Source organism: Athene noctua, chromosome 17 (genome assembly GCF_965140245.1).
Source record: "Athene noctua chromosome 17, bAthNoc1.hap1.1, whole genome shotgun sequence".
In the NCBI taxonomy this organism is placed as follows: Eukaryota; Metazoa; Chordata; class Aves; order Strigiformes; family Strigidae; genus Athene; species Athene noctua.
This window is the reverse complement of record NC_134053.1, coordinates 11,926,050-11,948,607: the sequence shown is the minus strand read 5'-3', so window position 1 is coordinate 11,948,607 and position 22,558 is coordinate 11,926,050. Positions and strand designations below refer to the sequence as shown.

Genomic DNA, 22,558 nt, shown 5'->3' with positions numbered 1-22,558 from the left:
TTGCCTTGCTTGTCTTATAAACTGTTTCCATGAAAAAAAAAAAAATAATCAGCTGACATTTTGATAGTTGCAGCATTGTTGTCCTCTATCCATGATTTTGGCTGCAGCTAGGTAGGCCTTGCTGAATACACGTATATGCTATAGGTTGTATATGTAATTGCTATCAGTATAAGTAGTCTTTTCTGCTTTTAACTGGGAAGAATGTATTTGCTTTTTTAACCAAGGATTTATACTAGTAAATCAAAATATTTTTATCTCACAAATTAATGTATTAAGGCATCTAATAGCCAGCAGAACTGGATGCTTGCAACCTTAAGGTGAAGGAAAGCAATGGATATTCATCCCTGTCAAAAATTTCAACCATTACTTTGTAGTATTTTGGCACTTTGATTCTATGATTCTGTGAAGTGTCAAAAGATGATTTATCGATTAAACAGCATTGGTTTTACAAGCAGAAACTGCCTGAACATGATATGGAGTGTTTTGAACAAAATGAATCATGTATTCATTTTTTACTTAGATAAAGTTTTCGGGTGGATGGCTCTTCATGGGCAGGGCTCATTTCAGTTTGCAAGCGTGTTATCACCTTCTGCTCCCATGCACCCTGAACCAGGCAAGGATAAGATTTTTAATTTTAAAAAATAATTTAAAAATCCTTCACCCAAAACTTTCCAGTCCTTGCTACATATATTGTAGCTCTATTTACCTCTGCTAGCAATAAATGAGATGCAAATAATGAAAACAGGTCAGCTGCAATAAAGTCAATCTATCTGCCAAATAGCAAGTCAATAAATCTGCCAACATTAAAAAAGCCCTCCACCAAAACCAACAAAGCAAGGCAGCAGTATTCATTTGTAAAAAACACTGCTAAGAATACCTGGTTTTAAACAGTTCATTCCATGCCTAGATTATCTTTCCTGTTATTTAATTTACTCTTTCCTCCCTCTAATCACTTCCTGAGAGAGAAAAATTTGCAGTCTGCCCAGTAACAAGGGTTTTGGATTCAGTGCATCTTAGTTGAGGCTGTTTTTCATCTCATTTGTCTCACTGTTTGACACTGACTAACCAACCACCGGAGAGAGGATGCAAGTCCAAACTCATGTACCTCTCAGAGGAAAAGAGGAGAGCTAAACAGTGAATGAAGCAAGTCCCAGTATGGTAACTGACCAAAAGCCTCATACGCTGCCTTGCAGGCAGCAAGCTGTAGCCCTGAAGCAGCGGGGGAAGAGTAGGATGCTTGCTTAGGTCTGTGAGGGGTCCCTTCCTTTCTTCACTGGAGCTTACACGCCATCTGCAGGACCCACGTAACACCGCGCTGCAGTCGGAAACGGGCTTAAAAGAGTGATGAATTGCATCTGCCAGCTCGGCTCTGGCCAGAGCAGCATGCAGCTGAACAGCAATAAATTCCAATCTGGGTTATACACGAGATTCCAGGGATTGGAAGGGTGGGGAGCTGTTTCTTGGCATAGATGCTTAATAGGCCTTTTTGGTGTTCCAGTGCTTCAGCTTTCGTTTAAAGCATCAGCCCGATGCTTTAAACCTGAACCAGTGCCCTACTTCAGTTTTGAATCTCCCCCTTTTGAACGTATCTGGCTGGTTCCTACTGCTCTGCTACCTCGGGAGATGGATGCTGTCTGAACCCTATGAGCAGTAGCTGGGATCAGGCCTAAAATCCCTCAGGTCTGTTTCTGTTAAAGTATGGCTATGGATGAACACTGGAAGTGCTGCTCCCTGCCCACCCGCAGCCCACCCAGTTACTTAATGGTGTTAATCTCTTTGGAGATTTGACCTCTTCCCCCCCACATATGCAAGACAGATGTAGCATGCATATTTACTCATACAAGCCTAAAGAAGGCCTTAAAAAACTGAGAGGTTCTCAGAAAAATTTATTTCCATAAATTAAAAACACACACAAAAGAAACAGTAAAAGCTTAGATTCACACAATATTGAACAGAAACAAAATGCCAAGAGCATGATGGAGGCTACTGGCACAAGTGTAAAGATTCTCACTGAGCTGTTAACTTTGTAGCATCATATAAATTTTTAATCCACAGTTACCATCCATATTCTAGAAGAGCACCTGGAACATAATACAAAGGCCCACCTCAAATCAAATACAATAAATGAGAACTGCTTGCAGAAACTAATATCCAGCAAGCATCAGAACTCAAGTGTATGCAGCCACAAGGCCAGCCAGGCAAATGCTCTAACATACATTTAATAGCCTTAGCCCTTAGCTGCTCCAGTCATAGTATGATTAAAATAAGTTTGTTTTTTTAATTTTTTTTTTTTTTTTAAAGTGATGTTTCTACCTCCCATAATCAGCAAATTTAGCAAAGAGCTGCCTGGCTCTGTAAAACTTGCGACTAAGAGACAGTACATGGCAAAAGCTTTGCAATTCTTCTCAAGCTGCTGTAGTCATCATCATTCTGTGCGTAGTATGTACAATGTCTTTCCATGATGATACAAAAAAAAAAAAAATCCTCACTGGAGTGGATTTACTTTATAAAAAGGCAAGTGTACATATCCTTCCGCTAGGGATGTATGCAAGACCCAAAAGTACGCATCCTCTATACTTTTTTCTTTCAATTATCTGAGACAGAAGCAGCTCAGACTGGCAAATACATAGCTTTTGCAGTCATCACTCCCAGTGTACAAGCAGCAGTCACAAGGAACAAGGCTGTTCCATGAGTGCTGTAAACAGGAACAGAGGTGGGAAAGGAAAACAGAAAAAGTGCAAGAGCATGACTGACATCTGTATGCTGGAGGGGGTGAAGAGATGCTTTGTTAATTAGCTAACATCTCTATCATCATACAAATACTAAACCAAAACAGAATAATGCTGTATATTTGGGTTTCCAGAAACTTAGGTCTGGGACAAGCTAGACAACTGCAACACCCATTTTGTAACTCCTCCAATTATTGTAAACAAAAGAGAATGGAGTGTTTTCTTTGCTCTGCTTTCTCGGCTGTAGCTGTTAAAAAAATCTAAGAAATGTTATTTCAAACCAATCAGAAACAAGACAGAGCAGGGAAGCAGACAAAAACAAATAAAGCAAGAAAAACCCCATAACCCAAAGAAAAAACCCAAGACATTCCATGTTTCAAAGCACGTTAGAGGTCTGAACTTTGTCTGGACCCAAGTTTCCTCCCTCCCCACCCATATCCTTGTTTCCTTTAGAGCCCCGTAAGGTTACTGCTCAATTGTTTCACAGCACTAGAAGCCTCCCATATTAATAGAAGGTGAATGAATGCTGTGTAATAATCCCATCCTATAGCATAGAACCATAAAAATATATATCTCACTCCAACTAGTCAATTAGGCTAATAAACCAGTATAGGGAAAGTTTCAAACATTTTTTTAAAGGCAGTCAACCTTTATTGTTTAGGGATTTTTACAAAAATAGAGGATCAATTAAAATGTTTTACAGCAGCCCAAATAGGTTAACCAGACCTTGCTGCTGAAATAGTACGGTAGTATGTTCAAAGTTTGCCTGCCTTGTTATTTTACCCTCAAAACTCAAACAGCACTAACTTTAAGTGTGCACTCCTCTTTTCTTCGGTCTTCCTGATTAAAGATAATTAATTAGCCTCCAAAATAGGAATGAAACTTCTAGGAATCCCAGCACATAAGCTGGGAGCAAAACAAGCCCAGACTACATTTCAAGACTCAGGCACACACAGTGTAACAATCCTCTTCCATTTCTCTACTTTCAAAGCTCTGGGATTCAACAGATTGCTTGTTAATTTTTCATCTTCTGTTCAGTCAGTAACAGAAGTGGCAGAGCAACAAATGATGGTATTTTCAGTCCTGCATTTATTGGGACTTTACTAAAAATACCCACCCCCTAGATATTTGCTCATTTTGAAGGTAAATAGAAACTCTATTATATGGGTAGGGAAATAAGAAAGTGCAAGTTTCATGTGAAAGAAAGAACAGACTAATTAAAATTTGAGCATCCCAGCAGTGATAGCTTTGCCTGAATAACTTCTATAGGCACTAAAGGACAGAAATTACCTGAACTGCAGCTAGCATTCATTTTGAGTTATGCTTCAAGTAAGTTTAACAGAAGTTATCCCAGAAGGGAGCTCTCTTCCTTCAAAAGGTATAGCTGAGAAATTGCCCATCAGATGAGATGGCATGAGAAATCTGCTGCATCAGATAATTACAAATGGCCTTACACAATGAAAAAAAATTTGACATGCTAGGAGGCTCTTTGTACAACACTAGCTATCATGTACAACCGTGCTGTACAGAGAACATCTAGTTACAAGCTACACAGATAGTAAATTTAAAATGGTAAAAAAACCTCAAGATGCAAAAAACCTTATTTTCTTGTTGGCATTAAAATCAAATTGTATTTTTAATGGAATTAATTTTAATGGAATTAATTTTAATGGAATTAAAAATCACTTAAAAATGAGTCTCAGAGATTTTGCTGGTGTTCCTGCATGCAGCATCTCAGCTCAGTTAAAAAAAAAAACCCTCTACTTACACATCCTGGAGCTTAACATCCTCATGGGCTAATTGCCTTTTCCTCTGGAGAAGAGGTTGGCATCAGCCAAGTAGGTAATAACTCTACTATTTGGGAAAAATTAGTACTGGGCACAACTTTTTCTTAAAATATTACCTGGTTTTGAGCTCAATCATGTTAAAAGGGGTCCTCATGCAGCAAATAAACATATACAAAGTGCAAGTTATTTAAAGTCTAGTTATGTGGGGCTTCTGCTGCCTGAAGCCAGGAAGGGCACAGAAATTCAGAAGAAACCTTCTAAGTAAACAGAAGGAAGAAACAATTGAAAGCAAACTCAGGCAGCTACTTTTAATTGTTAAAAAGTTAGTGGTATACCAAGAATGTGTTTGCTAGAATTCACCTTTACTGAACACTGTATCTCTTCTGTCAGGTTGTTCAAAATAGCCATTACAGTAACAACAGTAGACTCAAATGTGCAAATGATCTTGAGTACAGAGTTCTAGCATCACTGAAGGTGCACTACTTCCTCCTTCACACTCCTACTCTACCCCCAAAAGGTGTTCAATTAAACATTAGCAGTAATTTCCAGAGGTTGCAGAAGGAATGGTAAGTTGTATGTGGCTGTTACACTCAAACAAGGACATGAAAGAATCCCTCCAATAACGTTTAAGAAAAAAAGAAAATAAAAATAGCACCTTAAAGAGGGCCACAGCCAAAACCTGATCATCAGATGTAAGAACAGAGTGGTAGAACAATGTATGAGAAGTCAGTAGATTTCTCCCAATGGGACTATAATACTGACAGAGCTGACTGGACCATTTTCAGCTCATTAGCTCCCTCAGATGCTAGAAGCCTGCTCCCGCTCAGCTTCCTTTGCAAAAAAAACTTCAAGGTCCATTAGCTTCTGACTCAGAAGAGCATCTAACTCTGCACTGTGTAGTGCAGCTTTTTTTGCTCGGGTGAAACTACCCACTGTTTTGATTTTGCTTCGTGTCTTCCTTTTCCGGGGAAGAGTAAAGTCCTGAAACTCTAGAATCCGCTTTCTCTTCTGCTGGCTGACAGAGATCAGGCGTCCATTTTTCTCCTTGGGCTCTTCAAAGATTGTTTCCAAGCTCCTGGTAAAAGCAAAGGATGGAACTCATGAATACTCAAGAGGCAGTTACCACCTTACAAGGACAGGGAGACCGGTGGATGTCATAACCCGAATAAACAACACCTCCAAGTTTTACACTCTTAAAGTCTCTCCACAGCTCTTTTAACATATACTTATCTACAGCTTACACCACCTACAACTGCACATTACCGCTACCTAAATCATTTGTTATCGATGCATAGACATTTGGGTTGGATCTTTTTCTATCTGTGTTTCAGTTCAAGAGCACAATTACAGAATTTTGATTTTATAGAACAAATAGATTTGAACATTAAAAAAGATGTAGCAGTCTTGATAATCATGCTATACTTGATGACAGGCAGTTATTCTTAGTATTTTACAGAATATTTAATTGCCTTTGAATTTTGAAAAAGTATTGTACTTGGATGGAGGCTGGAATGAATGAGTAGATGAAAAAAACCCCCAAAATCCATACTTAAACAGCTGCAAATTCTTAGTTCATATTCCATTCCACTGCTTTCCATCCAAATAGTAAAAGATACTATTTTTGAATTAACTTTCTCTACCACTTTAAACTAGAGCAATTTGAAAAATCTATCTTGCTCTTAACTTTCAGACACCTTTAACATCCTCTCACTCTCTGCCTAAGTAATTTACATTTATCTTAGTTTTCATTAGGAAGCAGAACCAACCTGGCTGGAGGAGGGGACTTATAGTTCTTGTTTGTGTAAATTTCTTCTAAACTAAATTCTTTCTTCTTAAGCCTGAAAAAGTAATGAACAAATCAATTAAGAAAGAATTTCGAAACCACCTCTCTTCACAAGCAGATTTACAAGAAACAAGTATGGTTTGTGTTCTATGCCTAAATGCTAACTAATTATGCCTTAACTTATAGGGGATAGGGAGGAATGAAAAATGAGGTTGTTAAGTATCTAATTTCACAAAGTGTTTTTATAAGGTCTGGGTCAAAACTTGCCATTTCTGCAGAGGTCAATGCTCCTTCTAGCATTCTATGATGTTTTGAAATAATGATGCTCAAAAGAAGGGAAATCCCTTCCCAGGTCACTTTTTTATGGAAGCTAGGACAAGACGGACAGTTTAGCAGATTAAGATTTCATCTCCTGAGACTGATTTTAAAAGTTAGCCATTGACAATTAGCAAGTTGACCTCTGAAGAAATGCATTCCTTTGTCAAAGCTGGCACTTCTGTATAAGACAGAAGTGAACAAAATACTAGATGACTGATAGGAAGAGCTTTTATCAATATCTGGCACTGTGATTACCCACATTTACACTGAACTAATGTTTCCCTAAGATCATACACACTGAACAAAGAAGGGACTGTTAAGAACTCCAACATAATTTGCATCTTTAGATGATTAGAACTTCCTAACAGATCACTCCATCTCACTGTGCATTACAGAATGACTTATTTTCAACGTATGTTTATCAATACGAACTTCTTTCTTTAGAAAAATCATTCCATTTGCAACTTAGTCTTTCACATTTTGCTGAAGAACAGGTAGTAGTTCATATCCCATAGTCCTTTGTTTATCCCTTCTCACTTGAAAAAAAAGTTATGTTTAAAGAGCAGTTTCTTTCTTCAGTCTTTTCTACAGTTGATACATCTGTGTCAGTCTTTTCTTATAAAGGAAGAATCAGACATCACTCAACTGAGAGTGTACAAAACAGTGGTGGTTAAGAAAAGCATTTATTGTAGCCATTATATTATTCTGCAGGAAATGTAAGCAACAGAAGCTAGTCTGAGTCCATTTAAAAGATACTGCTCACCTTTTTGGTTTGGGTAGTCCCATTGGAGTAAGGTTATGGTCTGGCTTAGGAACAGTTTTCCGGATTCGGATCTGTGAGACCTTTTTTGGCCTCTTTTCCAGCTCAGTCTTAAGAAAGAAAAAAATGAAAATGAAGGAAATGACGACCACACTAGTCAAGAGAATTCCCTCTTATGTTGAGTATACATTATTTATAAACATTCCTCTTTGTTTTGCCACCTTCTTTCTGCTTGAATAAAAGAAAGCAGCAGCACAGACTACGACTAGCAGCCTGTATTCTCTCCTTGTCTTTAACAGTAACTAGGTAATATTCAACAGCAGCAGCTTCAGCTTCTGGGGAACCAAGAGTGTGAGAAAACTAAAATAAACTCACTTTTTTCAATTCTGTGTCATCTTGGGATCCAAGACAGGCTGGAACAGAAGCATCAGCTTCATCAAGGGCATGGACCTGGAGCTCAGATGCTGAAAGCCTGGGGGGAGATGGCAATGATTCTGGAAGCGAGGAAGACTTTGGTAACGGAAGAGGGAATGAAGTTTCCAGACTGTAACAGAAGAAGAGGGAATATATGTAGACTAATACCCAATTTATGCTGCAACAACATTCCATGCTCTCGGGTGATGTTCCTAAATCACAGTATGGGCACAAAAACCCAATGCAGTTCACAGAAACTGCCCAGATAAGTGAGCACTCTCTGGCACATACATACAGCCAAAAACTGCTGCAGCGCACATTGATACTGAAACAAACTAAACTGCCAGTGTGTTTGAACATGTAATTTTAAACACAGTCTTTTCCTTTTCACATGGTTAAACAGTTTACAGCTCTATTTACTATCTCCTGATAGAAAATGATTAATTCTCCTTTTCTGCCAGCAAATTTATTTGATACAACTATTAATTTAATAATTTTTGTTTACAGATAAATTTAAAATATAGCTTTTATAACTGCCACCCCAACACTGAAAAAGAATAGAAGGACGTTTCAGCACCTAATGTCCAGTCACTCAGACAGAAGGAACATACATCCAAGTAAGAAAACAAACTTATATAGTTTCACATTTTGATTTCATAAGTGGCAAAACATGATTCAAATTCAAAGAAAATTACTCTGTGCAATGATCTACAGCGTATTTACATTAATGGTCCTCCACTTCTTCATTATGTGATCCAGACAGTTTACTTCACTAACACTTTAATCAGAAAGCTATTCTTGGAGTGAACTGCCGAAAGGTGAAAGCCAAAATGACATAAGCAAAGCTTATGATCCCACTACTCAGAATAAATATCAAAGTCCAAGAGACTCACCATATCTCATGACCTGCAGTCTGTAGTGCTTCCAAACACTGTACAGGTAAGTGCGGTAGCATGGCATTGCTGGTTCAAAAGAAGAATGGGGGAAAAAAAAAAAAAGACAGAAATTAAGTCTACACTATAAAAAAGATGAGGGAAAAGTATTAGTATAAACTGGACTGTAAGACAAAAAATGCTAATATCAGAAATGAGAATGAAAGACTAAAACGATACAAGAGCAAGCCACATCTGCCATTTAGTCCACAAAATTTCACTGACAGATTGTTAGGGAAATAGTCCTATTTTAACTTAAAAATGGTAGTGATGAGAAAAGGAAATAAAAGTACAGAAAGAGATGAAGACAGTATTAGTCTGAAAGTGGTAATTATTTCTATGAAAGCCTATATACCTAATTCAAAACCTCAGATTTTAAAATTAACCAAAACCATTGAAGGATTTGGCTACAAAATAAAGAAGTGCATAGCGGCAACAGTAACAAGGGAGGATTTTCGTAAGATTAACTCCCTGTTGTCTCTAATTCCCACAGTCTTACTTGAATATTCTCAGTCTATTAGAATAACCAAAGGCCCTTCCATAAGGGCTGGTAATTACAATCATTCTATGGCATAAAAGTCAGCACAGCGGCTCTAAGTCCTTTCATATTAATCTTTAGTTTTGTGCCCATGCTATTAATAGCAGGAAAAAAAAAAAAATCAGCTGGGACAGCTTTTATTATATTAAACAACAAACCTTGTACTTGCTGTTCTCCCAAACTAAGAGCTAAATATACTTCACTGTTCCAAAGCAGTTCTAGCCAGACTGGGATGCTACAAAATAAATGAAAACCAACCATGCTGGCAGCACAGGGAAGTCCAAATATAAGGAAGTCAGAAAGACCCATTTCTTGTCTTTATCATTTAAGAATAGAACTAAAAAATTTTGTTTCAATGTTCCACTCATTATGCCAACACTACTGGAACTTGTACCCATAGTGCATCAGAGTCCTCCATGCTAGAGGCAGAGCTGACTGTTTTATGCAATAGTAATAAGTTACAGGGAGAGAGAAAAAAATCCCACTTTGGAAATTATGAATCCAAATGAGCTTTAATTAGAAAAAAAGATTTCACTTAAAGAATGCTTTATTACTGGCAGTGGAAGCAACAGAGAAAGATTCTTAGGCAGGAGAAACACTTTAGTTCCTTGTTTTCCTGGTTACTGAAAACCCTAACTATGAATTAAATAACTGAAAGAGGTCAAATCTCTTCCAGAAGAAAATGGCCTGCAGAGAACTTGGAGCCACTTTTAAATTTTTCTGATTTTTAACTATCCTAATCAAAACAGGCAAAGATTTGTCACACTGCACCAAACATACATCTTGTATTCTTGCATTTATATACCAAATGTTTATTTCAGAGATAGTTTTTGAGTACACATAAATTTAAGAAATGTTTACTGAATTATCCTTTTGTCACTGTTCCTGTTAATACCATTTAAAAAAGAATTATATATACAAGCTATCAATCTTCAGCAAAATGGAATCTAAAATTGTGCTAATTTAAAATACTTCATATTAATTTTTGCTTAACTGTTTTATGAATAGAAGTTATTTGCTGCACTTTAAACTTCTACAAACATTCTTTTCAACTCACAGCATGCTACAGTAGTTCATCACTTTACAGAGTAAAGTCTGAATGGGCAGAAGAATTAAGACTGCCTCATACACTTAAGGTATTTTAGAGAGAAAACAGAGTTTTAGACTATTTTAACTTTGGGTTATTTTTCACTTGGAGTGATAATGTTTGATCTGGCTTCTCTCCTTCTGTGATAAAGATAATTCATAGCAAAACATTCAGTTTTCGAATGACCCTTTACATCAAGGAATTAAATCTTTTTATACTTTAGCTAACTGGATATGCTGTAACAAGCTGCCTAGGAGTAGAACATGGGAGAAAACATGAGAGCTAAGTCAGCCCTGATCTCCCAGTCCAAGGATAACATATACTCAACAATGTAAAATAATAAATTCACCTCCTACACAGAGGTTTTAAAAAGTAAGGTGTGCATTTTGTTTTTAAAGAATGGCAAGGATGTCTTCAATGTCTCTTTTTTTTTTTTTTTAAAAAAAAGTTTAGTGCTCAAACTGTAGTTTACTGGTATTACTTCCAGAGTACTAATCTGTACACTAGAAAATTCATCCTGATGTATTGATTTACATGGAATGAAAAAGAACGCAGATCCAACAGAATGTGCTGCAAAGTTGTCTCTATGCAACTTCATTCTCTTAGCACAGACAATTCCCAGAATGGAGTAGATTACACTTTTGGTAGACATTAGAATTCATACTAACAAGTGATATACTTAAAACTTTTAGATATGTTATCCATTTATACAAAGCAAAATGCAGCATTAGTTATCTGGTAAGGCTTTTGGTTACAGATAGGTCAAGCTATGATGTGAGATAAGCCAAATTTAACAGTTCTCTAGAGACTGCCTTATTAAAGAATTAATCAAAGGGACTTTTCTACAGTGCTCATGAGCCTTTAACTCTGTCCAGGAATCTTGAGACTATAAAATCAGGCTGAACTGCTCCATGGCACTGAGGCTTAAAGGGCAGTCTTTGCAAAAGAGCATGCAAAAATCCTGTAACAGAGCTGGGAACCTCTCATCTCATTCTGTTTTAGTAAAAAGCTCTCAACAAATGGCAATAGCAAAGTTAAATTAAACATGCAGAGTAGATTGCAGTCCTCTTCCCACTCATATTGAGAATGACACAAATTCATTACCAACCTGAACTGGAGCTACACTTGCTTGTGCCAACAATACACTGGGCACATACTATCAAAAGGCACAGCATACATAAAGAGGTTTCAATTAGCATAGAACAGTCATGGAATACAATTAAAAATTTAACTGAATGCCAACCCCCGCCCCTTAGGATTCTTCCTAATCTGATATTGAGCATTTTACAGTGGTTCCAAGCAGCACCTGTGGCTCAGACCTCTGAAAAAAACTTTCCTACCTCAGAAATCCAGTTGTTCTGCAGTCACTCTGAATAGAACTAATGAAGTAGCTCACCTTTCTGCATTATATATTCTGATGCATGGTGTGTAAATTTTGCAAGGGAGAAGAAAATAGAGTTAGCCATTCTGCCAAAACACGACAGTAATAAAGAAGTGAAGGCAAATATATTTAAATCCAGCTAAGAGACTGTTCTGTAGGGAAGAATCTTCCATACTGAGCCATTTTTGGAGCAGAATGTGTAGATTTGGAACAGGGGAAACTGACCCTCCAATGCAAGCTGCAATTACCCTCTCCCTCCCAAAAAGGAGCAAGTACATACCCTATACATATTTAATCTCAGAAAGAAGTTGATGGGTTTTACCTGTTCTCGATGCCCACACTTGGCTGCCACTTGCAGTAACTGGAATGGAGAGGAGTGATTTCGGAGGGACAGGCAGGACCATGCTGACTCCATATGGATAGTACCCTGCCCAGCGAGTATGGCAATGAAGAGACGAGGCCATCTGATACACAAGTTGGATGCCTTGCCCCTTTCAAACCCTGTGTGAATTGTGATATAAATAGTCTCTGGATGGTAGGAATACGACTGGTTAAGTTTCTTCTTCTTGTCCAAATCCTGTAACATCCAGGGGAAGAAAGTGCTAACACTGTGTGAAGGCCAAGCATGGAGCAAGCTCCTCTCCTTTCAGCTGCAGCATTTATTCTGTGGTCAGGATGAAGGGCAACAGTCCTTGGGGCTGTTACAGAGAGGGAGGAACGCAGCTCACCCCTTAGACTGGAATCTTCCTTAAAAGCTGTTGTATCTGAACATCTCTGAGACAGCAGAAAAGAGAAAGTCCACTCTGAAGGTGGTGCTGGCGTTTCTTCCCAAGCCGGTCTGTGATGTATGGGGTGCTGGGATATAATCCCTGTGAGGTCTGTCACAGGACTGGAGTCCAATTTTATGTGAAAAGAAATTGGGAAAACTGGGGTATCCAAGAGAGAGGCTGGAGGCTTGTGGCTCAAGTCTGAAAAAAGTATTTTGGTAGATTCTACAGAATAAAGTGCCAAAGGCTGAAAACTGAACATCTTGGTGCACCAACTGTCAGCCCAGCGTGAGTGTAAGTTTCTGTTAATGCAAGAAAAGGCTTCCAATAGATTTTTAGATCTACGTTGGCTATACCTCTCACCCACTGGAAGAATTTCAGAAGAATATGGCAGAGGTCCTGAGTTATGGGTGCTTTTGGCAGGTGCAAGGAGTTTGCTAGCCATTGCAGACAGCTTGCTCAACAATGCCGGTTCTTTGGTACATTTTCTAAATTTCAAGCTGTTCAACAAACTGCAACTCTTGGCCCTCTGCCTTGGCATATGCACAAATCTCATGGCTGTTTCCGTTTCCATTGTTGGTGGTTTACATGCAAAGTACAAAGATTTGAGAAGTGGGTTTTCCTGCTTAGGCAATACTTCTGGGACAATCTCAAAAAAAGGTGAACTTTTAATTTTTTTGTTTTTTCTTACTGTTTTTAGCTGATATGATGTGGAAACTTTTTTGCACGCCCTTCCAGGCTGTCTTTTTAATGGAAGAGGTCCTCTTAGTTTATTTGTAATTCCAAAGGCACCAGGGATTCCATCATACCCTAAATTAAGGTTCAGGTTTTCTATTTCTGAATCCTGAGTCTTCAAAAACTGTGAATTAATAATATCTGTGGTAATCTTTGGCCTTTTGACTTCTTGTAAAGTGCTACATAGTTTATTTTCATTGCTTCTGACAGCAGAAATCTCCTCTGAAAGACCTTCAAACCTTGTATTTCTTGATGTCACCAACTCATTTGAAGAGCTGCATAAAAGTTCAGAACTGTGCAACATACTTGGTTGCAGCGTGATTTTTCCTTTCTCTTGATATTCTGAGTTCTGTTCTTGTTGTGCCTTGTCTGAGAGATGTACTTCCATCTTCTCACAGCTGTTCTTTCGTTTAAGTACCTGACATTTCTTTATTTGATCAAGTCTCTCATTTTCCTTGCGATCGGAACGAGTTGGTATAGTGTCCTGGCCTTCTGTAATCTCCTTAACATTGTCTTTGCTCTGTGCATTTAATTTGTAAGGCACACATACTTCACTGCAAACCATGCAGTTTGGGGATGAATCTTTGCACCTGTTTGATAGTATATTCACATGTGGATAAAATGTGGGGGTTGTATTATACTGCAATTCTGGTGAAGTTTCTGCATCAGATGCAGCTTCAACTTGACAATCATGCAGAGTTTCTGAAAGTAGACTGGTAGCTGCTAAGTTTCTGAGATTTATATAATTTTTTCTTTCTTTTGAAAGATTATTTAGGTTAGATTTTGGTATTTCTTCCAAAACATTTCCATAATTTTCAGTACTGAGAGGGACTCTTTTGCTACCAGACTCTTTTGAATCTTCTAACGAGGCCCATAGACAACCTTCTCCGTCAAGAAAAGAATCTATGGGCAACTTTTTTCTAGGGACTACTTGTTTTCCCATCTTCTCTTCTACATATGCATTCTTAAACTTCTCTCCACAGCAAGAACTTTTTGGTGATGTCACATCCACGTCCTTCACAGTTAGCATGCTATGCCCCTCATCTCCCAGGCTTTCTTCACTGTGTGCACGAACTCTTAAGCTTTTTGCACCATTCAGAAAGCCAGTTGCTGTTTCCTTCTCTGAAGTTGGAATCTCAGTATTGCTGGCTCTTCTCTTAACAGACCTTGTTACAGAAAGAGGTTTTGTCACTTTGCGAAAAACTTCAGTTGAAGACAAATCACAATTTCCTATTTGTGTATTCTCAGATGATATACACAGCTTTTCTTTCTCAGGCAGAGAGGTTCCCACGTTCAGAGCTGATGGTGTTTCTGAATCTTCTTGAGTATCATCAAAAGGTTCCTGGATATCAAACTTGCCAAAATGGGATGGACCAATACCCTTTTGAGCATCAGTTTCTTTACCAGGCTCAAATATTAACTGCAAGCAAGAGTTATTTAAGATAGATTTTATTCTCAGATTTTTTTTGTTTTCTGTCTCTGAAAGCACATTGGTATTTTCCGGCTTATATGACAGACTCTCATGAATTGATGAGAAGGCCAAAAATTGGGCACTAACTGTATTTTCCTGATCTTCCATCAACAACTTCATCTTTGGCAAAGACTGCTGCATTTTGTTTCCTGCAAACACTAGCTCTGCTTTCTCTTTTGCACATTTGATAAAGCAAGCATGCTGTGAGCAGTGTGATTTGCTATCAGAAAAGCTTTCTTCAGGAGTTCCTTTATCTTCTCTTTCACATCTGTTCTTGTGTTCTTTTAGTCTGACTGCCTTCTCTTCAATTAGATCACTGATGAAGCCCACATATCTTGAACGGTCTTCATTTCTCACACCATTTAGAGAGTCCAAATCCACTACATTCTCTTTTAGAATTCCTTGAACACTGTCTTCTCTTGCATATTTATGAACTAATGAAGGCAGGTCATCACTTGTTTTCAACAGCGTCTCTTCACTTTGACTAGAGCCAACTGATATTTTCGTTTCTTCTGCAGAAGTAACCATAGTTCGTAAGCCAGTGTTTGGTTGGTGGTTTAAACTTTCTAAATGTTGCTTGCTGCTTGGAACTGGGCCATCAAACTTGCTCGGACATGCAAGACACTGATTTTCCATTGGATGAATGGTCTTTTCTGTTTGGCTAGCATGTCGTCTTTGAATATTCATGTTGTTGAGTAATGGACATGTATCACAGATTGAAGCACTACACTTGGAGGGATCAGCTGCAGGTGAGGACGCTTCTTTCTTCTCAGATGCACCTAGTTCTCTCTTCTTTGGGCCTAATGGAGAGTTGCAAAATCCAAAATTATGAACACAGGTCTTTTTGTTCAAATATATGCCTAATAGCTGTTCACTAGTCTTATTTCTTTGATTGCCTTCCAAAGCGTTTGAAGAATCCACAGTTCTTATTTTATCATCTGTCTGGAGAGCACACATGGCGATTTGTTCTTTTGCCTTATCTCTGTCACAAACACTTTCACTGCCATCTGTTACTTTACAGAGATCAAGTTGTTTCACAACCTCCATATTCTTATTTGAAATCTCATCTCTTACCAAGGTAGCAATAGACTTCTCTGGAGTATAAGCTGAGCAAAACATGTTTTTTGCTGTGGAAATGTCATTTGTCCCATGCAGATCTACACTTCTGTTGCCCCAGTCATCTTCATGAAGAAGACATCCACATGCTAAAGGGAAGTGTGCTTCTGGAAAGATTATTGCCTTTTTACTGTTATAGACAGCTGAAGCTTCTCCTTCCAAATTAACATTTTCTTCAATCTTCTTATCAACCTCAACATTAAAAGAGTAACTGTTTAGGAGAACATCATCTACACATGGGCTCCCTGATAAAATACAGGAAGTACTGGCAACTGTACACTGGTCTTTTATACTCCAATTATTACAATTCCTTGTGTCTTTGTGTTCATTTTCTAAACCAGTGACCATATCCTCTGTATTTCCTGATAAAGACTTCGTGTTCTTTTGGGAAATTTTGCTTGTCAGATTAAAGTTATCAAAAGTCCTGGAACTTACTGAAGACTTGAATTTGTCTTCATGAAGTACGATTCCAGCAACTTGTTCCCCCATTGTTCCAGAAGCACCAATTGATTCTTTTCCAGACAGATTATCCTGAGCCTTGTTCCTGCTTGAAATTTTATTGGCAGTACGAGGAGGACATTCATTATGATGAGATTCTCTTGATTTTTGTGCAACAGGAGGTAGAGTTATATTTAGTGTATAAATCAAATTAGTTTCTTTGCCAGTGGACAAACTGTCATTACTGTTAGCTTCTGCAGCATCAACTAAACTGCCAGCCAACTCTTTTGGTGGTGTATTACTCTCAGACTCCTTTTCAAGCAGTTGTGTCTCAGACAAGTCTTTTTCTAGCTTGGTACTAAGATCCAGATAGCTGTGGCTACTGGGAGGAGAAATTTTACTGGAGGTGTTATAAAAGAGTCTGCCTGTCTGTCCAATTTCATGGGAAGTGATGTTGCTCATTTCCATCAACAGACTATTTTCTTTTCTATCATCCTTCCATAGATCACTGACAGAGGATTGCCACAGGTCTTTTTTCAACTTATCACCTTCTGATGGGACCATTTTAAGTTTTTCTTTTGAGAACTCCTCAGGAGATGAAGCAACAGAACTAAAAACTGAAGAATGACAATGCTCAGAATTAGCACCCTCTTGAGCTTCAGGCCAGTTACGAACTTCAAGGTTATCTCCCACAGCAATTTTTCTCCGAACTTCAGCAGCCTCTTCAAGTTCAGAGCTGTATGACTTAACTGTACTACCACTTACTTCCCTATGATCAGTTTTAACACTAGGTAATCCTTTGCTCCTTACCACCAAGATCTGCTCTACTGGTATGGATGTGGAGGTTTGATTTTCTACAAACTCAGTTCCACAATCATAATGAGTCTGACTTTCAATTTTTGGGGTTTCGCTGATAATTTCATGGACTGCAGTACTATTGTTTTCTAATGGCTTATTTCTAAAGTCCAAATAACAGATGCTTTTCAGAACTGAATATAAAACTTCAGAACTTTTTGTGGAGAGTGTTCTACAGCTTTCTGCTGATGACAACCTATGAGGTTCACTATGTTTAGGTACAGGACCAGTACCAAAGCCATGAGCATTGTTTTCTTCATCATGCTGATAAGTCTGGCAATTAGCAAGTGATGTACTGAATTCATTAACAGGATTGCGTCTGGGTACCTTTTCGTCTCTAGTGTCCAACATAGTTACAACATCACCCCCTGTTCTCAACAGCATGGCAGTATGGGCTTTCAATCCATTATATTCATTTGTTTCTTGCGGATGCTCTGTGGCTGATTCAACATCCATCACTTTTAAAGGCTCTAAAAAATCTAACATGCTGGTTTCTGAAACCCCAGCTCTGGCCATGACTGTGTCTATGTCTGGGCACCCAGTGCTCTCAGGTGGAAGACCTTTACTCACTCTGGCATTCCTGTATCCTGCTTTACTAAATATCCTAGTCCCATCAGCCTTCATACCTTGTACTTCTTCAGTGAGCTTTGGCAGAGTTTCAGCTATCACCTGAACATTTGCTTGGTTTTCTTCTGCATGAGAAAAAAAAAAAAAATTCAAATCAGAACCATATACTAAATTTAGAATGCATTCAGCTTACTAAGTTTATTCTAGTATCGTACACAATATTGTGTTGGTTACCAAAATATTTTTAAAAGTGAAAATTGATGCTAACAATTCTGCTAAAAGCCTTTAGAAGAAAAAAACTACCCCACCACAAACCTATATTAACAAATGCAATCCTTTTCAATACAGACATTCCCCATGAGCAGCAGGCATCCAAAGACCCGTATTTTTCAGATTCCTCTAATACCAAGCTAGGTGCAATGCAGGTCCTGTGACTCAATACTTAAGCATTATGGTGTTGGCCATGACTTCCTATTTGTACCATAAAAATTCAACATAGCTGAGTACTTTATCTGCTCTGTCCTAGAAATATGGCTGTGCCTTGAGCAGCCATTTCCATTTCTTCTTCCTTGAAGGCATTTCTGTCAGTAAGTCATCCATAGGAAGACAACACATATCTCATTCTGTCTGAGCAATTATGATTATTACTAAGCTTTTTTTGTAAAATCACAAAGAAGGTGCGAATTAAAAAAATACAATTACTGTAGAATATCTTCATATTCAAAATTTTACAAGGAACATATTCACTCAGACTTCTGCAGACCTTTTTTATATTTTCTACTAAGGACCAAGACTAGACGGCATTCCTCAACTAGGAGCAAGTTTTGGTCATGAGAGCATGGAGGGAGAAATAATTACTAGATGCAGGCAAACTGGCCAAAGTATTTGGAGCTAGAAAGTTACAGATCATAATGAAATTAAGAATTAATTTTGTTATCTTCTTCCTTTGGATTCTGCACTTTTATTTTTTAAAACATTAGGAAATTAATCAGTCCTACTTTTTCACTGCTGTCATATAATCCAGCTTTGAAACAAAATGAAATGCAAAACATCTGCTATCAACACCACCACCTGCTTCAGGGTAAGTAAGTATTTGAATTAAATAACTAAAACACATCTTGTACATAAAAGGTCTTCAGGAAAGTATACATGCTGTCAGGAAAAAGCAAAGGATTAAGTTTTCATATTGCTCTAGCTATGCAGGGTAATAGTTCCTACTGTAAAGCAAAATAAATAAGCTATCCCACAATCACTCAATTTTAAATCAACAAACGGTAACCTGGAAGAGAAGCAGGGGGTATGTAGGGATATACAGCTAAAATATGCACCTGTGTTCTTCAGAGATCCTGCTACTTCAGTGCAACAGGGTCTTGAAGACTTCACCTCATGCTGGTTTAAGTGAGGGTCCTCCTGAAACAAGACAAATATCAGTGGAGATTCGTCTGTTTTCTGAAATATTTTGCCTTTCAGGGACGGTACGTGCTCAGCTAGGTCAGTTCTGAGTGAGAAAGCCACCAAGAAACCTCAGAACACATCAGCCCTTGCAGAGGCAGCCTTGCATTGCAAGTGGTTCACATGAGCACTTGTCATTCCCTTCCGATCCCATCAATCACTATCACCTCACCATTAAACAATGATGCATCAAGATTTGTATTTAGCAGCAATGAAGTCTTGCGATGCAAACAGCTAAAACGTAAGTGGCTTAAAATGCCAACTGTCACTAGCCTCCAAGTGTATCTCACCCCCAAGCCATTACTGTATACCTCTGGTAAGATGCATACATTTTCTGATCTTTACTAGAACTTGCCGCCTTCTACCACTCCTTCCCTTGGCTCAAAAACACAAACCCAGCAACAGACAATTTAGACCTACTTGCAAAAAAACCCCAAGCCAAACCAAAACAAGACCCCCCATCCAAACTACCTGCATTTTGCAATATGTGAAAACTCATCTTGGAAAACTAAATGATTGGAAAATTTAATTTTCACAAACTCTCAAGTTAATCAAACAGATACAAAAATCCAGAGTTAAAATAATGAAGTATTTTAGCATTATGCAACATTGAGTAATTAGTGTAAAACACAGCCAATCCTGATATTTCCTGGCTGATACGTGTTCAGTCGAGATTTTTTTTTCACCCCTATGTTCTTTTGGTGTGGGTGAAAACTATTTACAAACTAAAGAAAACTGATCAAGAAAGTCACCAAAAATCTCCTCAATTTTTAAATAGAGAGTTTTGGGATTCTACATTTTAAAAAAAATATTATTTGGCACATTTTTCAGCAGCCTTTGCCTAAAAATAACGTTTTTATCATCAGTGTTTTCTAGAGTGGAGGAAAAAAAAAGCCATGACCATGCAAGTCTCTTGTTTTGAAAGAGGAAAAAGTGATTTCCTCTCTAATTACAAAGAATAATTTAAAAAATGAAGAATAATCTTTATTTTTAGATTAAAAACTGAAATACTAAACTGGAGTCCCCTGTAACATTATAATACTATTACCAGACTGAAATAACTATTATTTAGTGGTTAGTACCTTGACCGGGGATGATAGTACTGGCAGAATATGCTGTACCCACAAGATACGGATAGTGGGCATGGAACTTTTTGGTTTTTTAGTCACCAGTCAGTTTTGTTCTTCATTCTGCTACATACCTGCCTCACACCATTCCAACAGTAAGGAAGCTAAAAGTTTAATATTCTAAAATACTGCTGGTCTACTGAAGTATAGTCTAATTTTTCACTGGACCCATAATAATCCAAATAATGACACACATGCCAGAAAATACAAATAAGAAACATGAAACCACACAAAGTCCTCTGCCTAGTCACTCTAACCCTAAATTCAAAATATCACACAGGGATGAATTTTTGCATTTGCTTACTTGTTTTGACCAACTTTCCCCGGGAGCTAAAGCACAGCATTCAGCATGATACTCCTCAGCATCTTGTGCCTCTTCATCTTCTTTCTGGTATTCATCACCAGAACAGTCTAGTTTCCTAAAGTTTATTTTTCTGTTTTTTTCGTTTTCTTCAAGGTCTTCAGCCTTTAGTAATTCTTCAGTAAGGGATTCTGCTGGCCCATGAGAAATCACCTGGAGCATATCACCCAAATCCTCTGTCTTCTGGCAAAAGTTTTCTACTCCAGAGGTGCTGTGATGCTCAGCTGACAGACTGTCACCGTGTGCTAACGTTGATACACTGGATTTTGCATCTAATCCCACGTTAGGCTCCGATACAGCCATAAGTTCATCAGAGATGCTCTCTGGCAGTCCAGTGTCCAATTCCTCTGTTACAGCAGACACAGAGGAATTAAGGAGAGATTCCACCCCAGATGATAGCATCGGGGCAGTTTGAGATTGGTTGTCCTGAGCTTGCCACAGTTTACCCTAAAAATAAAAGCAATGTTAAAACAAGATACACAGAAGTAAACGCTAGATTAAAAGGGAAGGCTTCATTCTTCGAGATTCAAGCATATATGTTTAAGAAAGATACTTACAAATATTTTACTAAAAAACGAGCGGAGAAACATTTTGAGTATCTAAGCAAATGCTTCACTAACAAGAGCTGAGAGTATGGACAAATAGATATTCCTAAACCTCCCTTTTTACATTCAATTGTCTTCTTGGAGATAAAACCTCATCTTCTGGAAAACCTGAAAAGAGACTATGAAGCAAGTAACTAGGGCTTGTATCAGGCGTCTGCTTCTTATCTAAAGCTAAAGCATCATTTGTTTTCCTGTGATTTGCTTCAGTTTCTAATATTTGGGGAAAAAAAAACAACTTCTCTTCAAGTTTTCTGCCTCAAAGGCACGCTAGGACATCATCCACCATCCGCTGTGCCTGCAGCTTCTCTCCTACAAGCACCCGACCCGCGTGTACGCGGGACGCCGTGTGCCAGCGCTGCTTTTCCACGCAGCCCAAAGGGCGGGCCCGGCTCCCTGCCGGGACAACGGGAGCTCGCGGGGCAGAGGGGTTCCGGCTTCTCGGGTACAAACTCCTGTGACAAAACGCCGCAGTCCACCCAGTCCTGAAGGGACTAAGCCCGGCTTTTACAGAGCACCGGCTGCTCGGTTACAAGAACAGGGGCTTGTCCGTGGGGCGCCGATCCGCCTGCTCCCTCAGCAAACGCAGCCTGCGGGGACACCGGCGTCACCTGCGCCAGCCTCGCGGGGGGCCGCGGGGACCCGAAAGCGGCCACCCTCTCGCGCCACCGACTGACGGCAGCTTCGGCGCGGGGCCCCGCGCTGCGGGAGCGCCGGCTGCGGGCAGGGCCGGGGCCGGGGCCGCGCCTTTGTTCGCAGCGTCGCCGCGGCGGCGCGGGCAGGCGCAGCCCCGAGGCCGTCTGCTCCTTCCCGGGCATCAGCCCCCCGCTTCGACCCCGCACAGCGAGATCCGCTCCGCCCGGCCCCGGTCCGCGGCACGCGCCCCGAGGCAGCGCCCCGGCGGAGGCCGCCGCTCTCGGTAACGGTGCAACCGCCGGTGCCTGCCCCGGGCCGGGCAGGGAGCGGACGCGGCGCCGCAGAGCCCCCGCGGCGCCAGGGCCAGGGCAGGGCAGGCCCGGCCCCGCTGGCAGCCCCTCGCCCCCCGCCCCCCCGCGGGCGCCGCCGCTCACTGCCAACCAGCGGCAGGGGGGAAGCGGCGGGCCCGCGCCGGGGACGCCCCGCTCCGCAGAGACCCGCAGCCCGCTCCCGTTACCTCAGCGGCAGCGGCTGACGGCCCCGCTGCTTCCCGCACCGCCGTGCCGCGCCGCCCGCCCCCTCCCGCCCTCCCCTCTCACATCACTTCCTCATCCGGGCCCGCCCGCCCAGCCCCGCCGCCCGCCGTTACGGCTCCGCCCGCCGCGACGCGCGGCCCGGCCCGGCCCTTCCCGCCCCTTCCCC

General features: G+C 39.9%; 1 protein-coding gene across 1 annotated transcript; it reads right to left on the bottom strand.

Annotated features, from left to right (window-relative positions):
• Nucleotides 1-1,869: 1,869 nt before the first annotated feature.
• On the bottom strand, nucleotides 1,870-22,421 carry PRR14L (proline rich 14 like). The gene is made up of 10 exons (XM_074921134.1): nucleotides 22,374-22,421; nucleotides 20,562-21,065; nucleotides 19,007-19,088; nucleotides 17,738-17,803; nucleotides 12,052-16,873; nucleotides 8,685-8,753; nucleotides 7,753-7,921; nucleotides 7,381-7,487; nucleotides 6,283-6,354; nucleotides 1,870-5,591 (listed from the first exon to the last, which is right to left on the bottom strand). The coding sequence occupies exons 2-10, from the start codon at nucleotides 21,018-21,020 to the stop codon at nucleotides 5,315-5,317; spliced, it is 6,123 nt and encodes a 2,040-aa protein (XP_074777235.1). The 5' UTR covers nucleotides 21,021-21,065; nucleotides 22,374-22,421; the 3' UTR covers nucleotides 1,870-5,314.
• Nucleotides 22,422-22,558: the final 137 nt, after the last annotated feature.

Bases quoted from the DNA above. Each gene is read 5' to 3' on its own strand.
- PRR14L (XM_074921134.1), bottom strand. From the start codon at position 21,020: ATGCTATCATCTGGGGTGGAATCTCTCCTTAATTCCTCTGTGTCTGCT. The intron at 17,804-19,006 runs GTGCATATTTTA...TTTCTCATGCAG, and splicing joins AGGATCTCTGAAGAACACAG to AAGAAAACCAAGCAAATGTT. The intron at 7,488-7,752 runs GTGAGTTTATTT...TTCTTTCTTAAG, and splicing joins ATGACACAGAATTGAAAAAA to ACTGAGCTGGAAAAGAGGCC.